This window comes from Acanthochromis polyacanthus, chromosome 9 (assembly GCF_021347895.1).
Source record: "Acanthochromis polyacanthus isolate Apoly-LR-REF ecotype Palm Island chromosome 9, KAUST_Apoly_ChrSc, whole genome shotgun sequence".
In the NCBI taxonomy this organism is placed as follows: Eukaryota; Metazoa; Chordata; class Actinopteri; family Pomacentridae; genus Acanthochromis; species Acanthochromis polyacanthus.
The window spans coordinates 7,545,608-7,566,049 of NC_067121.1; the positions used below are offsets into that span (position 1 = coordinate 7,545,608).

Sequence of the window (20,442 nt, forward strand, 5' to 3'; positions counted from 1 at the left end):
CCAGTTATTATGATAATTGTTATTATGTTGTAGCCTGGTCCAGTATGTATGAGGATTAGTCATTACCATCGTCTGTACAGTTCAGTGTTTAGTTCATGACTAATTTAAGTGCAGCTACAATGAATCATGAGCTGAACATCTTATATAATTGACTTTGCACAACTAAGCTGTCATTGAATATAAATGTAGGAAACAAAGTCTAGATGGGTTTTCAACATCAGAAATGTTCATTTCCATCTTAATGCACGATACTGTTTGAAAATAGTGGTTTAAAATCTTCATAGGCCAATTCACAGTGCTTAAAGAATTTTTTTTTAACAAAGATATGATTGTAAAGCCCATAAAGGCAGATCATAACATAGAAAAATTACAACTTTTTCATGTAAGCACAATTTAATTTCTTATTTCATTTGTACAAAAGCGGTGAAGTACACCACTACAGTAGTAATCCTAAAATGTTTTGCTGCAAGTCACATATCAGCCACTAAAAACAATGTCTCTTCACACATTCTGCCATGAAAAATACACAATGACCTTTATAGGTGAAAAAAAAAAAGTTTTTTCTTCTCCTCGGTCTATAATTACATGAAAAGACTGCAGCATCATATCAAAAACAGCCTTCAAGTGATTAACTAATAATGTTTGATAGTAAAAGTGGGAATCCTGATTAAAAAATGACTGGGAAGAAATCTGAATAATTAGTCACCAAAATAATAACTGGATTGATTTTATTTTTAGTTGACAGGGGGGACGCCGGTAAACACAGTTTCAATTTCACAGCTGGTTTTGTTAATTTTCCACACTTGTCCATGTAAATGGGCTTTTACATACACAGCACTGTTAAAATATATCCCATACAACCACAATAAATTCCAAATACCGAAGTACAGTGAGAATTATAAACATCTGTTCCAGACTTCATGCCAATCCATCCAACTGCTGTCAATACATCACAGATATTTGAAAATCTCACCTGGCAGTTTTGCAAACCTCTAACTGTCCTCGGGCAGTTTTATTTTGCAGCTCTGTCATTTTGTTGCTGGATACAAACTTGTTGAAGAATTACATTACAGTATATATATATATAAAAAAAATAAAATCCTTGGGAGGATGGGACATGACAAGGACATTTCAAACAGACTGTCTAACTTGCAAAAGTAGATTTATTGGCAACGTTTCGCCACCAGACAAATGGTTTGGTACAAAAAGAAAAGATGACGCCTGAAATACAGGAGTAGCTCTCGGTCTGCTGTAATAAACACCAAAGCTAATCATAATTCTATCTATTTAGATCTGAATATGAAACATAAAGATACAAAAGCATATAAATTATCAAAGTTATCACCCCTTCTTTGAAAACTATCTGATTTCTGTGGCTTTCTAAATGCAAAAATGCAGATTTTTTTCCCCGTTCAGGATCTTTATCAGTCATCAGCAAATGTAACCAAACTGCATTTGCTTGGCATTTGGATAAATGAGGTTCCGGTTCTGCTTGCATGTCGTGTGTTAAAGCTCAGGAGGAAGGAGGGAGCATCGATTTTCTGTGAATCAGTCGAGCGTGGAGTTTAAAAGCTTGTTTGGCAGAATTTGTACCTTTGATTAATTGTAGCGGCTGCACACACGTGGATGCTGCACATTATTGCTGATGCCGGGGATTAATCAAATATTAAAGTTTATCCGGCTTAAGCTGTACGAAGAGGAAAAGTACTGCGACGTTCTGTGTTGTTTTTGTGGTACCACAGAATGCTGCCTGATTTCACATTCACTAAATATGATCGTTGTTTTCCATAAAACAAATCTGTGTTTGAATTTTTCAGTTCATTGATGGCTGTGTTTTTTTCTCTTTTTTCTTTTCTCCGTACAGTTCAGCAGAAAACCGATCTGGAGAAGGAGGCCAAGGTCAGCATCCTGGAGGCCGGGGTCGCCGACGTGAGTACACTTTTTCTTTTCACTTTGAATCAAAACAAAAAGCTTCGATAGTTTTTTGTTTTAAAAAAAGATGGGAGGCTCAATTAGACACAAAAAATGTGCGTTCATGCAGCTGTTGGACGGTTCAGAGCTCTGTGCAAGTACAGTCTTTATAACTGCACTCGAGTCAATCGATAGAAAAGCAAAGCAGCCAATAAAATAAGTATCTCGCACTGCCACCTCTCTCGGCTTTCATCTCGCAGCGTTGCTATCCTCCACCAACTCTGTGGCAAACAGACCGCTGAGCATCTGCACTCGGCCATCGATTCAGGAGTTAGTCTGCACCGATGACGGCACGCCATTCACCACGCTTATCAAAGTGGCAGCAGCTCTGAGAAAGAAATGGTTGGAGAGGAGAAATTAAAAAAAAAAAAAAAAAAAACAGGAGAGAGGAGGGTAGCGGGGGAGACAATGAGGGAGTGGAGTCGGGAGGTTGGAAGAAGGAGAGGGTTGGGATGGAGGGTCTATCGAGGTGATCAATACGTAGCTGCAAACTGGAGCCAATTATGACCAATCGAAGCTCTGTAGTCGGAGAGAGAGGCAGAGAAAACCCTTCCATCTCAGGCTGCCAGACGGAGGAAAAGCAACCGGCACCGAAGCATCCATCATCCCCCACAGTACGGTGTTTATTATGGTTTTATCATACGCTGTAAAATAAGAATATTAGCATACTACATCACGGATGACAGGTTAAAAATACAGGAGAGAAAAAAAGCAAAGTTTCTCAGCAGTGCAGAGGAGACGATCTGTTTTCAAGCTCGACTCGAACAGTCCTGCAGGTCTGAGGGCTGTTTTTTTTTTCTTTTTTTTTCAAGCAGGCAGAGAGATGAATTCTCATTTTCTCATTGATGTCTGCGCACATTTGAAATGGAGATAACCAGAAAATTTATTGTCACAGCAGGAACGGTAACGGGGGAAATGGCGTGCAGTAAAATCACTAAAGACAAAACAGTCGAAACAGTAAAACAGATCATAAATGACTGTGGGCTTGTGTAAGTTTATGCACCTGACAATCAAAAATAGAGTGAATGAGTAGGAACGGCACGCAAATGTAAAGAGTTGAAACTGTCGGTTCATTTACGAGGATTTTTAGAAGGAACTTATCATATAATAGAAACTAGATAGCTTATAATGAACACATGCTTGCTAATTAGAACCATTTTGTACATCAGACTGGTGTAGAGTGGCACAAAGGAGCTTTTTTCCATACCATGGACATGACAAATTTACAGTTTGGACAGTCATATAAACTAATGGAATAACTGCACTTTATGGTAAATGGGGAGTCTTGCTGGTTTTTCACAGAAGCTAGTTTGTTTTTGAAAACACAAACCAAAAGTCACTCAGACTGAGAATTTAAGTGACCACTGGAGCTTTTAGTTTAAGGAAAAAAAAAAAACAAGATTCTGCTTTGGAGGAATCTACAGATAAATGCTGCTGTTGATGTCAAAGAGACCATCCTGATACTAGAGCAAAGAGAATATAATCTGCTTTGATACAACCATAGAAGAGCCGTTCTGTTTGCCATATGTCAGAGGTAAAAAAAATAGTCAACTTAAGGTGTGAGAATGCAAAATGTAATTGATCCCATAAAAAGAGCTCTAAAGAATGAAAGGCAACCAGAAATCCAGCTGAAATCCATTTTTCACAATTGTTATGACTTGTTATAAGACATATCCAAACATATTGAAGCAGGAATATTGCAATTTTGATGTACAACTTGTTAGTTTTGGACAATAAACAGGTTCACCATCACAAGAGTTTAAATAACATTGGGAATAAGAACCGGGGGATCAGGTCCAGTAAGGAGGAAGTTGGATTTCAGCTTCCAATAACATCGGTGTGTATATGTATATATGTATGTATAAAACAAAATGATGAAAATCAAGTTTTCTTTTCCTTGCTAATTTGTCCATATGGTGATTTTTTTTTGTGCTAGAAGACACACCATGAGCAAAAAACGCCATCGCTGAGTATTTCCACCTTGAAATTCCAGTGTACCAACAACCAGCCCAAGAGCACAGATGTAAACATTCTGGGTTTCAGATGTAACAAACCTATGATACCAATTCTGTCCATTATTTTTCAGAATCAGTTCCTGGCTCGATCACTTGTCCTTGAATTCCTATCCAATTGAACGTTGCAGACGTTGTGGAAAATCGTAGCAAAAACCGTCAAGGTGCCACAGTATTTGTCTTCGCAATTTATTGAATAATAAAAGGAGTCAAAATTAATTATAAAGAAGGGAAAAACAGAGTGAATATTTCAGCTCCGACACCAGGCTCATGTTCAGAGGTCTGACCAAGATTCAAACAACAAATACAAACTCACACTGATCAGGCATAACATTATAACCACCTTTCTAATATTGTGTTGGTCACCTTTATGTGGTCCAAAATGCTCTGAACCATTGGGCCTGGACCAGAGGACCTCTCAGGGTGTCCTGTGGGATCTTGACCAGGATGTTGGCAGTGGATCCCTTGGATACTCTGGGTTGTGCAGTGGGGCCTCTGGGAATCAAACTTGTTCCACTGCATCCTGTTGATGCTTGATCACAATGAGGTCTGGGAAGTTTCGAGGTCAAATCAACAACTTGGGCCATTGTCATGTTCCTCAAGATGTTGCTGATTGTTTGTTGTTTTTGTGATGTCGTGTGGTGCATTTTTCTGCGGGTGTCGGCCAGTGATATTTAGGATTGCCGTATTCATGAAGGAGTGTGCTTGTTCTGGGTTTATTTAGGTGACTAAGTCTCATGGACACAGATGCCTAAATCCAAGATTTTCCAGCAGAACACCTCATAGTACAAGATGATCAATGTTATTCACTTCACCTATCAGTGGTCATAATGTTGTTGCTGATGGGTGTGTAATAGCATCAATCCTTCACACAGCATGGCTTCACCTTTCTCGTAAAGACAACTGCCGCTCCTCTCTGTCTCGGTGTTATTAGACCTTGGTGCTTGACGTTGGCACCAGCATAATCACATACCATAAGAAAATAGTAGAAAACATATCCTCGGTCAGGTCTATTATGTGCTCTGGTCAACAGTCATGCCCAGACTTGTTTGTGATCATCACATTACAAATAAAGTTCATCCAAATACAAATGAAATTTTACTACAACAGCAGATCATTCCTGTACATAAAGCCCAGCAGGGCCCTGCTCCACCTTCAAGTATGCTAAGATATCGTCCATTTCAATCGTTGATCAACACAAAGTAAACAAAACATAGTATGAATAAGCACCTCTAAAGACTCTGGGGCATTTGTCACCGTATAAATATACAACAGAGCATTACAAGATGTGGGAAATGTAGCCACAGGGTGTATTTTAACCCAAACTATTATCCTTTTCACAATTAAATAGTTCTGGTGCTGAAACCAAACTCTGACTGAAAACACAAATGAAAAAATAGAACTACTGGTCCAGGATGGGACTTGAACTCGAGTCTCCTTGGTGAAAGTCCACTGATTAACTTCTGATTGGACGTTCTTGTGCAAAATTAGAGCCCAGCCGACTTTAAATGAGTTAACCCTTTAAGCTTCAGTCAATTCCAGCCGTTTTCAGTACAAAAAATCGCTAATATTCTATTTTTAAATTAAAAAAATTACGAAAAATACAGGGAATATTGGACGGGCATCGCGAGGTGGATTTCCTTGAAAATGACCGATTCGGGGATTTTATACCGACTTCAGGACATGTTTTGGATAAAATACTGACTTGTGTCATCTGGATGTAAAAGGTTGGATTATGGCCGTTTTTTGTGGAATCTTTTTTTTTGTGTGTAATAATGAACCCGGAAATGTGAGTCGCGCTGTGTACGTTGAAGCCGTGTATAGAGAACAGATGGATGGATATTCGTTTTTGTCGGACAAATGTGTTTTTCTCACCCGCTGTGGTAATCGCGTCTGAAAGTGGTTTATACCGGCGGATTCATGAGAATCTAAGCTTTCCATCGGTGTATAGTGTTTGTATAATCGTGTTTGCAGCCGTCGGACATTCTTGAAATTCCTATGCAAATTAGTAGGTGTACCACCGGCGGTACACTGAAGCTTAAGGGGTTAAATACAGCACCAGTAGAAGTTGTTGCTGTACAATGTTTCATCAAAGGTGAGAAGAGCACTGAAGGGTTAGCATGGAAAGTTCTGCACATTCTGGATGAATCAGTGATGTGCATGTACATCTAAGGCATTATACAGTGGGAAGAGATTATTTTAATGGAAGAAACTCAAAGTATATCAGTTAATTTATACAGAAATTTCAGGGTTTAATTAAGGCCTGGAGTTTTGGTTCACTTACAAACATTAAGGTGGTTTATTGTCACTGAAATGTTAATGATAACGAGGAGGAAAGGGCAGATTAGCGTTCGAGGTTGAGCCAGCAGCAGGTCTTCATGTCTGGTTCAGTATTCTCCAAGTGAATCAGCACATCTCCCGCTGTTCATTGTGGGTCTTTGGTGATTCGTGACTGCACTTTCAAATTCCTGTCGTGCTTCTAGAGAAATTGAGGCAGTGATACTCCTTTTTCTTCTTCTTTTTCTTTCTGGAATTCAGGACATCGTTGCAGCTTTAGTAAGTATCTTTACGTGATGCGTTTGGTGGAAATGTGTGCTTTTCTTTCCCTCGTTGCAATTTATAAAATACAAGAACGATTTGGATATGTCGAGGAAAATGCAAAATGTGCCGATCCAGGATGTGATTGATCAAAGCATGATGTCTGGAACTTGTTTGGAGGGACATGCATTGGTTTAAATTTGTTAATTTGCCTATTTATTACTATTATGTGACAAGCCGAGCACACAAACTGAAACAAAATGCAATAGATCATCATGTCCTCTACTCTGCTTTGACCTTCTTTCCTCAATTAATCATTTGTTCCCTCAAATTACAAATCACTCCCTCAAACTATAAATTTGTGTGCTTGGTATGTTTAGTCTGAGAATTTATGGTGGAGAACGCTTTTATATCTTCACTATGTCATGAAGAGTTTCGAAACCTTGAAGCTGTGTTTTGATGAACTCTATGGTATCCGCAGTGTCGAATTATTTTTTATTAAAAAATATCTATTGTCCTCTGAAATGCTGTGTGTTGAAGGAATGTCAATGAGCTCTTAAGACTAGATGAAAACAGAATTATGAGTGGTTTTATATCTGCCACCACTACAGCAAAGTTTTGATTAAGTTAGGCAGCTCTTGAAAAATTATTCTGACCATGGATCAAAGAAAAGACGAAAACCATGAATTTAAAAAATACATATTCTTTATGACTCATGATCTGGTGCATGCTGATTTCAGAGAGAATCTCAATAATATTGATATATCAGTCGATATATATATATATATATATATATATACTTTCATGTAAAACTTATCTTGAAAAGAAAGAATAGTGGGGTCATTATTTACTTTCAGCAGTGCATTTCACAAACTAGTCACCACTTGACTCCGCACCACTGTCTGCTCCACTGTGACACATGCTCTGCTACATGTGCTTCAGGCATTGGAGTCTGACATGCTATTTAACACTTTCTGCAGTGGTATAAAAAGTGCTTCTACTACTTTGCGAGACAAGAGTCAGGAAAACCTAAAAATATATCATTTTAATGTTTAACCAAGCGGCTAATTCTCTTGATTTTCTGGTGACATTTGCATCTTAAACTCCTCCTGACTTTCTGTTCAAGACCTTAAAACATATCTTGGGTTATCAAAATTGCGTTGTTGGAGTAAAAATGTCAGATATCAACTTTGTACTATAAATATTGTATATGCACATTTCTGGAGTAAAAATGTCTCACATTAATATATCAGCCAATATTATTTGTAATTTATAGACTGCATAAATACATATACTGATTACCCACAGCAAGCTAGATACCTCAATACACAAAAGGCATTTTAATGTTAAACCAATGAATTTGTTGTAATTGTGACATTTTGATCTTAAAATCATTTTCCTGGAATCAGTTAAACCCTAAAACACATCTTGTGTCATCCAAGTTATGTACTTTTGGAGTAAAACTGTTCTTTATACTGGCGTACAGATGCTGTATATACACATACATAAACATATTGACAACTTATACCTAACTAGCTACGTTGCTAACATAGCAAACGTGACAAACTGGAGTATCATGGTGGATGTCAGGGGAAGGGCTGTAATGTAGTGATGCTGAAAAATCAAAACGATGTGGTCATTGTTTTTATATATGTGTGGGTCTAATAACTTTCTAGAAATTCACATATCGCATGCTAGTAAGTAACGCTGCTTGACTCTGCAATGCTGTCTGCTCAGAGTGATACATTCTCTGCTACATGTGCTGCAAACAGTACAGGGAGCATCTTAAATGTTTACTTTTTGGTTGGACTCTGACAGTATTTAACCTTTCCCGCTCTTTATGACCTCCAAAATGCATTTTTGGAGTAGCAATTTCAGATATCAATACATTGACTGACATTCACTGCAGTATATATACTTTATAAACACATGTATGATCATACAAACAAACCAAATTTATTAAATACCGTGACAGTTTGAGGTCCGGAAGTGAGGAAACAATTTTAAGATTTTATATGTGATTGATAAGTTTATAAAAGTCCAATTATTGTGATATTTTAAGAATTTTTGCATCGTATGGGGTTGTAGTTATACTGCTGCTGCATTGTAATATTGGTTTGTAGCCTAAAAGAATGTGCCTTCCAATGACATTAAACTATACCTGCGGCCCAGCAGTGCTTTCATTGGTTTAGCGGATATACCTATTTGATTTTTTTTTATTTCTGTTTTGGGTTTTGATAGATAAGCCTCCATTAAAATCTCAAACATCCCAATTTGAGTTCTTTATAAAGCTCCCTACAACATGCTGCTGCTTGTTAAATGACTCTAAGGCACGCTCCATTATCCTCCACTCTGACCGCCATTACCTCACGTGGCTTCAGGATTGAGAACCATTGAATCGCCAAGGCCACGGAGAAGTCGGTGCCATCGTTTCCACACAGAGACTCGCGGTCAATTAGGAGAATGTATGTTTGTCGGGAGGGAGGTGGGAGATAAGGTTGCCGTGGCAGCGACCAGATTATAATTGTCCTGGAGTGGCACTAATCCCCCTCCAACCCGGCCGACTCGCTTTGTTCGCCGCAAATCAAGGCGCTTCCAATCTGTCTGAGAGAGCGATTTCACAAATAGACGAGGGAGGCAACGGAGGAGGGAGAAGCTAATGAAACAAACAAACAGAAAGGAAAAGAAAAGAAAAGAAGCAACGGTAGATGGCCCTTTCCATTGCCACTTAACATAATCACTGCACGAACGCTCACTTTTACGAAAATGCAGACATGCTCATTGCTGCAGATTGATTCAAGTGTTAGAATTTAGCAGCAGCTAATTTCACCGAAGTGAGCTAGAGGGGAAAAAAAACGTTGCAATTTGTGGTTGTTTGTAGAAGACATTTTTGCAAACAGGCCATCTGTTTGTCTGTTTGTCTGTTTGTCTGTTAACAGCATAACTCAAAAAGTCATGGACGGATTTTCACCAAATTTTTACAGAATGTCCGGAAGAGCAAAACTAACAATCGATTAGATTTTTGGAGGTGATCCTGGCGGCCATCTCTCAATTGTACAGAGTCCTTCAAAACAATCCTGGATCCAGACGGTGATCCGGATCACCTCCAAAATCTAATCGATTGTTACTTTTGCTCTTCCAGACATTCTGTAAAAATTTGGTGAAAATCCATCCATAACTTTTTGAGTTATGCTGTTAACAGACAAACAAACTCCGATGATTACATAACCTCCTGGCGGAGGTAATAACAGTGAAAGTGTGCAATGCATATTTTTAAAATACGTTTTTGCAGCCTGTTTACACACATCTGTACATGGATAGCAGGTTTCCAGGAAAATAAAACTGTAATATGGTTGGATTGCCCATGCAGTGTCTGAGCTTGTATTGTAGTCAGATTACAGCAAAATGTGAATACAATCTGTGTACATTTTTAAGCAAATAAAATGCTTCCAACAAACTTTAAGGTGACCTAACTTCCTATTTTCAAGCAGCTTTGTTCTTGGAGATTCTTGCAGAGCCACTTAAATGTGTAAGATGAGGGTCATGTGCCAAACACTGGTTACTAGGAAGCTTCTGCAGGGATTATTTTTTCAAAACATCACAGAAAAATTAGTTTTAGGGTTTTAAACCGCACCCAGATGCTCTAATATAATAATTAAAATAATTTAAATTGCATAAACACACATTTTCATTATTCTTGCTCCCTTTTCCCCCATTTTGTCCACAGATTTCCCCAGTTGGCAACTCCAAATCTTCCATCCAGTTGCCTTTAATCTCAACTCCAACCAAAACTGCTCTCCTTGTTTAAACACAACCGCTGGTTAATCTTTTCCATGCGGCAAACACAAACATGTCCCCATCCAGTTTGTGCTTTTGTGACATTATCCATCGCATGGAGGTGGAATGTAATCTCCACATAAGCCATATCCACAACAGATAATCTGGATTCCAGAGTTCATCCTCATTCCACAATATTGCGGCGGCTCGCGATGAATAGAATTTTGCACCCGGCAGCGCTGTTTGTCGTATCGCTCTACCCGGCGAGCCACAATGAGCGGCTTTCATAATGATTGTTGTTGAGAATATATTCGTGCGTGCGTTTTTCTTTCTGTGGAAAGAGGAGGGGAGCAGCAGAGTGATAGCATCGCTCGTAATGACACACTATTGTTGTCTGCAGGCTGCACAGGTGCCTGGAAACGGAGCTGGATTTGAATGAGAATATTCATGAGAGACGCACATAGCGGGATCGAGGTCGTCTGTTCTGCACCTGCAATTTTAATCAGAAAGAGGAAAAATAATAGAAAAATCAAAACAAGCAGCTTGGATGCATACGTGCCCACAAGCGTGGACCTGAACGTGTGTTTTTACGTCTGTCTGCATCTCCTGCTGCAGATATTCAAATGAGTCCATGTGAAAAATTGAATCGAGAGGCTGCTGAAGTGCTTGCTCTTCTTTTCCTCTCTGGCCGTGACGCGGCGCCCAAATGGTCTTTGATATGGTAATGAAGGCTCACCACGGGGGCTCTGAGGACCAGATGCATGCTGGGATGCATCCCAGGTGTCTGTCAGAGTGTGTGGGCTACCTGCTCACAGGAGACAGTTTGTAGCTCTTCTGTAGATGACACAGTGTTCAGTAGGATACTTCAGGTATTTTTTTTGTCTGGATCTACATTAAAAATGATCATACATTTCCATTATTTCATGAAACCAATCTGCCACCCTTTCAGCAGCCTGTGAAAGCACCAGCACATCTCAAAGAATTAGAACATCAAGAAAAAGTTCCTTATTTTGTGAAAATGTGTGAAGTAAAGAGGGTGTCAGAGGTTGGACTTTTGAATATTTTGAGATTCTCCGCTTCCTATTTTAATGAACTACAAACTATAAATGTCAAATTAATACAAAAACAAACGGCTTGAAACATTTCACTGCATCTACAATGAGTCTGGAAGATATTAAATCCTTACTTTCTTAAATAATTGATAGAAAATATTAAACTCATTTCAGATGTTCTCATTTTTTGAGCTGCACTAATATATACTGTATATGAGCTGCTGCAGATACAGATTGGTACATAATAAACATTTCAAAACATTTTATCTTTGTTCGTCTGAACAGTGGATTCATATTTGCAGCTTTAGTCAAACTGTGAACCTTCTGAATGCTCTCTATTTAGACACAACTCAGTTCGGTGCACAAGTATTTGAAAAATGCCACAGTTTTGCCACAAAAACAATGTTTTTATATTTTCACAAGCTCCAAAGTGATTGGACAAACTAACGTAATTATAATTATAAGGATTGTTTTTAATACTTGGATGCAGTCTGGAACCTGTGGATGACACCAAAGAGTAGTTTGAGAGGTTTCATTAGACTTTACACTGCAGCAGCTTTTGGTTGCTGCTTGCGTTTTATTTCCATCTTCGATCTCGTCTTCTGTAAGTGAAAAGCAGCTCATTTGTGTTGAGGTTCGACTTTGCCATTTGAAAACGTTCTAATTCTTCACCTTAACAGACTCCCGAGTTTGTTTTCACGGTATATTTTAGGTCATTACCAGTCTGTGCTGTGAAGCGTCGTTCCATCAGTTCAGTGAATCTGAGCCCAAAGTTTCAACAGATCTGCACACTTGAGAATTCGACCTGCTTGGTTATAAAATACCAGTGACCAGCTTTAAGTCTGCCTCCACCACCACTGACGGCACATCTCATTTCATCTGTCTACAGTATCTTGTTAAACCATTTATTATCCCCCGCCTCCAAGAAGTGGAAAAGGGGGATATAGGTTTGGCCTCCGTCCGTCCGTCCGTCCGTCCGTCCGTCCGTGCGTCCCTCAGTCCGTCCGAGATGAAGGGGACAGCTTTTCTCGGAAACTGTTACAGCTAGGATTACGAAATTCAGTGTGTAGCTTCACACCCCGGACACCTTGATCAAGTTCGAAAATGAGACCTGTGCGATAATATTTAACAGAGTTATGGCCCTTGATCACTATTTTGGATATAGACTCATAGACATCACATGTGGCGGGGGATATTGATGACCATGTCATCTTGTTTTAGATGTTTTCTAGCAGAATCTAATCTATTATCGAGTGCAAACCTTCTGTATTTACATTCATTCATCCTGATTTTTGATACCAGCCTCCTCAAGAATCTTCTTGACTTCTTCCACCATCCAGCTCGCTTGTCTCTGTCCAGAACTTTTGGTTTAGTTGCTGAGCTCACCAGTTTATTTACCAAATAGCTGCTTTGGGCTACAGTTTGTGCATCTCCCTTTGTTTTTTTTTTTAAACTTAATTTTGACCTCTTTCACTAACAACTCCCATGAGCGGCCACCAAATACAAATTCAGCAGTCATAAAGCCACAAGGAAACAGGCCACAGTTACTATTACACTGTCTATAAGTCATTTTTCAAATTACCTTTGAGTCTTATCATGTGCTAAAACATACAGTATGACGACCTGTTGCTTCAGTAGCCTACAAGAGACAGCAGAGCTTTAGATGTACCTCCAAATATTCCACTGTAAAATCAGAAAACAGTCCAACTCTTGATGTATTTTGTGTGTTTTCTTAAGCCTTCCAGCTTCGTACCAGGTCTGGATTGAGCTCTGCACTTACAGCACACATGGTTGTGACTCTAAGCTACACTTCAGCGGACTGACAGGCTGCTCACGGCGGCTGGCCGACCCCCGCTGAGCTTTCTGGCAAACAGCGTGGCACAACAGACAGCTGGCATACAGCGCTCACACCCCCTCTCCTGTTTCCCCCAGGTGCTAAATGGGCTGTTAGGTACAGTTGAGGTCATCCAGGAAAGAAGAAAAAAAACAAAAAGAAAAGCAGCAAAATGAAAGCACAGAATTTCAACACACTGGCTAAGCAAACAAGGTGCGTAATGACAACGGGCCCGGCATTCTGCACCTGTAGGCTCAGTCTGATGTCCTGGAGCTGTAATTTCGACCAGACGACATCGCTGTCGTCTGCACACATCACTGAGCAAATGGTCTGATGCTCTGAAGTGGCCCGTCTCATTAACGACATCTCACGCCTGATTAGCCAGAGGCCTCTTGGCGTCCAATCACAGCTAAACATAAACAATATCTGCCAATGTAGACAAGCAAAAATACAAGCACACAATCATAATCCCACAATCCAACCTGGATGGCTTCATGTTACTGATCTACACTCACACTGAACTGGACTATTTCACAGAAGTCTATTCACCCACATCATGTACAGCTGCTTATTTTACACTTTTATACATTGTTTCGTTTGTAGTGATGGGGCATGATTACAAAAATTAATGTAATTAATTACAGGCTTTGTAATTAATCAATTAATCGTGTTAATCGCATTTTTGTCAAATTCTGATATTTGTCACAAAAAGCAAAGTTTTTCAATTCAAATAAATTTTGGTTGGTGACTGAATCGATGAATATTTATATTTATCTGCATCTTCATCTGTTTACTACATTCACAGATTAGTGTAAACTCAGTGCAATTATAGCGATTATATTCAACATCTTAAGACTTTTTGTAAACTCAAGCACTTTCGGTGTCTTAAAAAATGGTCTATTATGGGATGGCTACACCATTTGCCGATACCAGGACTGTTGTAGCTAACGTTAGCTCTGGCGCTAACAGCAACATGTTTTGCATTGAGGTAATACCATCAGCTTGAAGTGCCGGTGATCAGAAAACTCTTTGTTTCACGATTTGCACACAATGCGGGGAGTGAGTAGGAAGGGGGTATTACTATTTATTGCTGTATTTTATGTTTATATATAGAGGGAGAGATTTTTTTTAGATCTGTTTACTAGTGTTTAAATATCGTTGTATTATGCAATAACAATAAAGGAATGTGAATCTGAATCAGCGTTACAGGTATGCCAGAAATTAGGGAACTAAGAAAGGTGCAATTAAATGCGTTATTTTTTTTTAACATATTCATTTTTTATGGAAGTCATTAATCAAATTTAACGCTTTCAATAGTCATTTGGTTGAGAAGGATCAGGAAAATAAGAATATTTTTGTACATTGTAGCTGCGTAATTTCTTCAATCTTGAATCTGTTGTCGGACAAGTTACCTAAAAAATGGTTTTACTGACATTTCTTCTGTGACATCAGTATCACTTTTTAGCTCATGTAGAAATAGAAAATTCAACAGGAAACCTCAGAAATTCTGAAGTAAACCAAGTTAACTGGATGCAAATATCAGTTTTTGGTGCTACAAAAAGAGAAGAAAGCTTTGAGAAATTTCTATAATGATGTTTACGAATCATCTTGACCTGTCCAGGGTGTCCCCTGCCTTCGCCCGAGTCAGCTGGGATAGACTCCAGCACCCCCCGCGACCCTAGTGAGGATAAAGCGGTGTATAGAGAATGGATGGATGGATGGACGAATCATCTTTAACCTGTTCTGCTCTATTAAGGCACTCACTGTGCAGTCGAACGTCCAAACCTTGATTAAACATTATTTTACTTTAGAAATCTTATACTCCCTTGTGAATTTGCACATGGAAAGCTGCAGACGCCACACAACTGTTATCATACAACTTTTCATACGTGCACAATAGATTGACTTCCACATGCATGCAGGGATTTGCACTATTGTCCTTGTAACAGAGTCGCAGACACGAGTTTTGGGCCGACGTCAGCAGAGGTGCCGATCCCGTAGACTGGATCAGACACGACGCTGTATTTTTAATTCAAGTGCAGATTCAAACATTTCTTGGAAAGCTATTCATTGCATAAAAACACAATCATGCTTTTGCCTAAGGACATCATTCTTGACTTTGAAAGTTAATAGTTTGAAGAAAACTCTTCAGTCTGGATCTGACTGTTTTCAGAGCTTCAGCTGGATCTTCAAACATTTCATTTTACTCCTTTACTCCGTCCAGTCAAACATGGACTCCTGGGTTGAAGTATTTTTCAGGGTAAACATCATCTAGCTTCATTTTTCCAGCCCTACAGCTACTTGTGGGGAAATTAAAGGCTGGAATTGGATTTTTAAGAGGTAAAAATGTGATTCCCCCCCCTCCATCAGAACAAATTCATGTGTTTTCCTGGCGGCAGATACAAAGAAAGATGCTTAATGCTACAGTGTGGGATTTGTTTAGTCACTATTTGCATCTTCATGTCACTCTTCCTCCCCTGACCCCCCACCTTCCCCACATCCCCTCGCCTCCCGGCAGCACCACACACTGCGTGGCGTCTGCAGTTAAAGGTTTCTGCTCGTCTTCAGAGCCTGCCGGACACTGACAGTGCACCCAGGTGGGCTCTGAGAGGTCTGTCAGTGCCCCGGGGTTCAGCCGTAATTACCCCCACCCACCATGGCAGCCATTACCGGCTCCCCTGAATATCCGTCTGCCTCCACGGGGCAAGCATCAGAGACCCGGCCGGTGTGGCTGACGGTGGGATGATCTGTTTATGCAGCTGTGGAGTGGGAGTGTGTGCAGGCGGCCGGAATGCAGAATGCATCCACGTACGTAACACACCTTGTGCAGCTTTCATCAAAGTGTGCTGGAATACACACCCACAAAAGGAAGATACACACTACATTAATGAAGTCTGTTGGCAACGACAGAGCAGTTAAAAAATGAGAAGAATAACAAGATGTAGTCAGTGTTAGTCAGCCTGGAGCAAATTGTTTTGTTGGAGTCCAATCAAGAAAGGTTAGTGAAATATAATAATAGTAGTAATAATAATTTATTTTCTTTGTATAGAACTTTTCAAAAGTAATCAGACACTTTACATCATTACATTGTAAAATCAGCAAACATTAAAACAGAGGAATATCATTAAACACGTCATAAAAATAAATTATTGTTATATATTAAAAGCATTTCTCTCTACTAAGGCTTCCTCCCACAGTCCAAAAATATGCTGAGGTTAAATGATTATTCTAAATTACCCATAGGTGTGAATGTGAGCGTGATTGTTTGTCTGTATATGTAGCCCTGTGACAGACTGGTGACCTGTCCAGGGTGTCCCCTGCCTTCACCCCAGGTCAGCTGGGACAGACTCCGGCCCCCTTCGTGACCCTAAAGAGGATTAAGCGGTGTGTAGATAATGGATGGATATTAAAAGCAATTCTGAACAGGTGGGTCTTGATGAGTGATTTGGAAGTGGTCAGGTTAGTGTCGTCGTGGATGTGTTGGGGTAGGGACTTCCAGAGTGTTTCCGGAGTGTGGGGGCCGGTATGGAGAAGGCTCTGTCACCTCAGGTTTGTTTGGTTCTGAGCGGGGGGAGAGAAGATTTCCATCGGATTAACAGAGGCTTCAGGAGGGAGTGTGGCGGTGAAGCAGGTCTCTGAGGTATGGGGGTCTTGGTTTTGGAGGGCTTTGTGGGTCAGAAAGATGTGTTGTGGGACAGGCAGCCAATGGAGGTTTCAAAGGACAGGGGTGATGTGTTCATGGGTGCGGGTGAGGAAGCGGACAGCAGAGTTCTGGATATACTGAAGTCTATTGAAGACTTCTGAAGATGAACCATAGCGAATGTTGTTGCAGTCATCAATCGGGGATGTGATGAATGCATGGATGAGGGTTTCAACAGCAGGGAAGGAGAGTGAGTTGCACAGGTGGGCGATGTTTTTAAGGTGAAAGAAGGCGGTCCGGGTGACCTGGTTGACGTGTTGTTTGAAGGCCAGGCTGCTGTCAAGAATGAATCACAGACTACTGATGTGAGGTGATGGGGGCAGAGTGGAGTTGTCGGTGATCAGGGTGAAGCTGTCAGTGTTTTTTATGAGGGATTTGGGACTGATGATTATTATGTCTGATTTGTTGTAGTTCAGTTGTAGAAAGTTATTTAGCATCCATGTTTTTATTTCACTGAGGCAGGTGGTCAGAGTGGAGCAGGTTGTTGAGGTAATGATTTGGTTGAGATGTAGATTTGTATGTCATCAGCATAGCAGTGGAAGTGGAGACCATGTTTGCGTATGATATTACCAAGAGGGAGGATGTAGAGGATGAACAGGAGGGGACCAAGCACAGAACCCTGGGGGACACCTTGCAGCAGAGGAGCGACGAAGGAGGTGCAGGTATTGATCTTGATGTATTGCTGTCTGTTTGAGAGATATGATCTGAGCCGAGTGAGCGGTACTGGTGATACTGAGGAGTGATTCCAGGCAAGAGAGGAGGATGGAGTGGTTGATGGTGTCGAAGGCTGCAGTGAGGTCAAGCATGATGAGGATGGTGAGGAAGCCAGAGCCTGCAGAGACAAGGATGTCATCGGTGACTTTAAGAAGGGCTGTTTCAGTGCTGGGTTGTGAGCAGAATCCAGATTGAAATGGTTCGTACAAGGCATTAAAGGTGGAGTGGGTTTTGATTTGGGCAGCTACGAGACATTCCAGGATTTTTGCCAGAAAAAATACAATACAAAACAGGGACATTTGCAGTGTTACAACAGCAAAGACGGTGCAAACATTTAGGAAATGAAGAACCAAAGTAAAGCACAATGAACCAAGATATACATAAGTACTAATTACGGAAATAACAGTATTCTTTGTTAAAGGAAATACTGATAAAAGTATTAACATTGCACAGAAAAATCATTCTCCAAATTGCAGACATTTTTGCATTAATAGGAAAATACCTATGTAGTATAATCTAGCATATGTAGAAATGACATATATTAAACGTCCATAATATTTAAGTCATTTATGAAAAATGTCTGATTGGTTGGTTTCAGCATCTCAGTGTGAAGATTTGCTGCATTTCTCTATTTCCTTTTTTATTGTATTTTAGACATTATAGTGTTGATAAACTTGCACTGAGCTTTATTTGGACGTTTTAATTTAATTATTCTAAATTAACAGACGACTAAGACCTTAGTGGAGTTAAGTTAATGTTCATTTTTTTTGTCTGTGTATTTGGCATTAGGACGAGGTGCACATTAAATCGTGCTAAAAAACAAAAACAAAAAAGTGAAGTGAAAACTGACAGTAAATCCATTTCTTTGATAGATTAGTCTTTGATGTAAAAATGCAGGAATCCAGGAAGGACGCCCAACTAAACAGTTGTGAAACATCTGCGGCATCAATGAATCAGCCGTCGGCAGCAGCAACATAAGCAGGAGGATAACGGATAAATTAAAGCTTTATTAAATGCAGCAGAGAATTCTTAGGAAGTGTACTTTAGTATTTTTGTATAAATACACTGAGAATGTGTGTTTTTCAGTAGCAGTCAGAGTGATTTCTGATTTTTGCTAAGCTAACATTTACCATGTTTTTATTCATTTATCTTCACCACGTAGCTGCGACATGAAGCTTATTTTCACCTTTAAGTCTGTATTTCTTCATTTAATGCCCATAACTACATTAACTGTGTGTACTGGACTCAGAGCGCTTCCAAAACTTGTTTGACCTACGCTCAGTGCTGCACCTGAACGCCTCAGCACAGACTGCTGCTGCAGCTCTGGTAAATGTGTTCAGTTGGTCCAGTTAATTGCATTTTTTGTCTTGCTAATTTCCGTCATTATTAACCAGAATTTCAGTCAGGTCACATATATCAACTGGATCAACTCATTTACACCTTGAAATCAGTAATTATTCAGTTGTTTTTTCATTGTTCAGTTGGTTTTGTACCAGTCAGACCTGTCAGTTAAATGTTTTATAGCTTTAAATTGCTACGTAAGAGATTAAGTTCATTTATTTATATGTTAACCTCTACTTTTAAATATCTATATATAGAAATCACTGGGTATTTTCTGTTAGCATGATCCTTATTTAACAGAAATCTGCATTTATCTCTTACTTTGGACAACTTAATAAGCAAAAAAATGATTATTATAGTTGAGTATAGGAAACTCCAACAAACAAATCTGGTTAAAAAAAAAAAAGTTTTATTCACAATACTTGACATCCCTTTGATTCTGACTAAAACAAACCTTACTGAGTGAGTCACCAAAGAACCCTCCATGCATCAAAAACTCATCCAAAAAGTAAGAATAACAACTTGCATGTAGATTGTAATTAGAATTATGTACTTACACGTCACACACGCTACCTTAGAGCTACAATTTGCCTTTAAATGATTGATTTTATTTGCTTTTAAGTGCAACTCCCCTGATTTCATGTCCTGACAACATAAGCAGAACCAGCACAGATGCTGTTATTGAACCTCGGCATGCGAGTCAGCAGCAGCGGCTCCATTGTGGTGGACACGAGCTCCCTCAGAGCCACGAAAGTGAGTAAATATTATGTACAAATACGGCACATCGGCGTCGTGAGGCTTCGTCCTTCGAGGCTAATTGCTTTAGTTGTGGCTCGCTCATCATGTGAGTGGACAAAACCTCAGAAAGTGACACAAACTCAGTGGAAGGCGCACACAAAGACACATGTTCTCATAGTGGAGATGCAGCCTTTGTTCAGCAGGAACAGGTGAAGGTGAACGGCAGAGTGGGAGCGTCCTTCTCTACAGTGGCTCATAGTCGCTGCCAAATTGAAAAACCATGTTTCTATGGAAAATAACAACGCTGACATTGTGTTCGACTCTGTGTATTTTTCTGTCACCTTGTAAAAAAAAAAAACACACATTCTACCTTTTTTGAGCTTGTATCGATGGAATCTCGTGGACCTTGGTGCAAATGTGAAGAAAAAATAAATACAATGACTAGAAAGTGGATTTTTGACAAATCTGAACTGAACTTGTACCTGCAATTTAGAGATGTTAAACTTTAAAGACATTTCTAAATGATCAAACCCTTCTGGTGAAGGCAGCAGACACCAGACGAGTGGATTACAACTGTTTGAATCCACATTTTAGACCAGAGACCTGACAGTGACCACAGCAGCAAAATGAAACAATCGCTCTGAATTTAAAGCTAATAACACCCAGTGCTGTGAAAAAGCATTTGCCCCCATACAGAATTCTCTATTTTTGTATATTTGTCACACATATGTTTCAGATCATGACACTAATTTTAATGTAAGACAA

General features: G+C 39.7%; 1 protein-coding gene across 2 annotated transcripts in view; it reads left to right on the top strand.

The window, feature by feature from the left end:
• LOC110963949 (receptor-type tyrosine-protein phosphatase N2-like) overlaps positions 1-20,442 on the top strand; it is a 280,181-nt gene that overhangs the window by 136,944 nt on the left and 122,795 nt on the right. For both annotated transcript variants that reach the window (XM_051953002.1, XM_051953003.1), the window contains one exon: positions 1,865-1,929. In XM_051953002.1, the coding sequence (XP_051808962.1) occupies positions 1,865-1,929 (65 nt within the window). The remainder of the gene's footprint in view (positions 1-1,864; positions 1,930-20,442) is intronic.